A 1624-nucleotide genomic window follows, 5' to 3' on the forward strand; every position below is an offset into this window, starting at 1 on the left:
TGTGATTGAACTGACTTGACAAAATTTGCGACAGTCTTTTATACCGTAAAAATGTAAACATTCACTCAGTCACTGTTCGGTTTTTAGATAACTGAAAATTATGCAACGGTCTGCACGAATTTGTGTGATTGAAAGAGAGTGTGCGAAAGCTCAAAATTTTATGTAAGTGCCGACAGACTAAATTTCAATTAAAAATTTTTAAAACGTGGCCTTGTGTTCAGATTATTAGTATTGAATGAAATGACATTTTTTTCAAATTTTTTTTTTATTTTGTTAGGAGTAAAAATAGTAAAAGATTAGTTAAAACGTTAAATATTCTAAATTAAGAATAATTAAAACATAATGAAATGGAATAATTTAGTTGTAATCAATTTTTAATTTGCTTCAATCAGCTCTTAATGTTTTTCTTTTCATACTTTTAATTTTTGTTCTGGGCTAAAAACTGTGTTTTATGATTTTTTTGAGAGCTTTATGACCATTGTCTTAAAGAAAGAAAAAAATATTTTTTTATTTTTATAAATATATATTATGCATTCTATTTTGTCTCACTTTGTTTTTTGTTTTTATTTTACTTACCTTTTGTTTATTTATACACATTTCACCATTACACTTGTGTACATATTGCAATGCTTTTATGCGACATGTTTTATGATTTATTTGATCTGTCAGTATTTGAATTTCAGTTTGATTTAAACAAAACTGCTGCTTTGACCAGGTTTTAAATCCTGCTGGAAGCAGGACCTTATGTCACTGCGCCACTACGTCTTCAGGCATTGACTCTATTCTGATCCATTGTATTCATTTAAGCAAGAAAATTTTAAAAATATTTGTTTTTGCGTTTCTACAACGTTTCATGCACCTTTCTGAGTTTCTTAAATCTGTAGTTCTATTTTGAAGTTTTTAATTTTATCGACTTTTGTCAATATTTATTTGAGCCATTTTTGGTACCTGTAACGGATATCAGCTATCTTATATTTGGTACTGTTGGAAAGCACTTTTAATTTTCTTTCCTATAAAAAAAGATTTTTGTTTTGCGGTAAATAGTTAATGAGAAAATCGTTGGGAAAAGCAAAAACAGTCAAAATATTATTTTAACAATAACTTCTAAACTGTTAAGAATTTTGCGGTATTTCAAAGCCACTCGATTCCTCAAAACATTTTACATAGTACAAAACGTAACTGTTTTCAATGCACTTACAGCGGAATTAGCAAAATAAAATGATGAAAAGTTTTGGGCATCCCCTCATACAAAAATGGCTTTTTCTAATTAACAGTATGTTATAATCATTCATATTTAAGACAGAGTTTACAAGATTTATTTAGATTTATATCATTATTTTTTATAATAGCCTATTTTGCTTGTAATTTGCAATTTTGTAAATTACGAGATACTCGTAATTCGAAGTTATCAAAAAATATGTTAATATTTTATTTTATTACTCGATTGAAACTTAGCAAGCCGTTTGAATGGTAATGAGTTTTCAATAAAAAATATATATATTTTATCATTTTATTAAAAAAATAATTCTATTTTATTACAAAAATAAATAACATTGTGGTATTATGGCATCGAAAGTCTTCATTTAGTGGTGAGAGTGTTGTGGATGGGCAGCATGTCCTTGTC

At 27.2% G+C, this 1624-nt stretch overlaps 1 protein-coding gene across 2 annotated transcripts in view; it reads right to left on the reverse strand.

Annotated features, from left to right (window-relative positions):
• LOC123013611 (cuticle protein 19-like) overlaps positions 1-1624 on the reverse strand; it is a 12473-nt gene that overhangs the window by 6187 nt on the left and 4662 nt on the right. The window contains exon 4 of one of the 2 annotated variants that reach the window (XM_044412246.1): positions 1497-1615. The exons of the other annotated variant lie outside the window; for it this stretch is intronic. Within the exon in view, the coding sequence (XP_044268181.1) occupies positions 1584-1615 (32 nt within the window). The 3' untranslated portion in view covers positions 1497-1583. Of the gene's footprint in view, positions 1-1496; positions 1616-1624 lie in introns of those variants that run through there. 2 annotated transcript variants of the gene reach the window in all.

Source organism: Tribolium madens, unplaced genomic scaffold, assembly GCF_015345945.1.
Source record: "Tribolium madens isolate multiple individuals breed KSU strain unplaced genomic scaffold, Tmad_KSU_1.1 Scaffold_96;HRSCAF=242;Tcas5.2_LG5, whole genome shotgun sequence".
In the NCBI taxonomy this organism is placed as follows: domain Eukaryota; kingdom Metazoa; phylum Arthropoda; class Insecta; order Coleoptera; family Tenebrionidae; genus Tribolium; species Tribolium madens.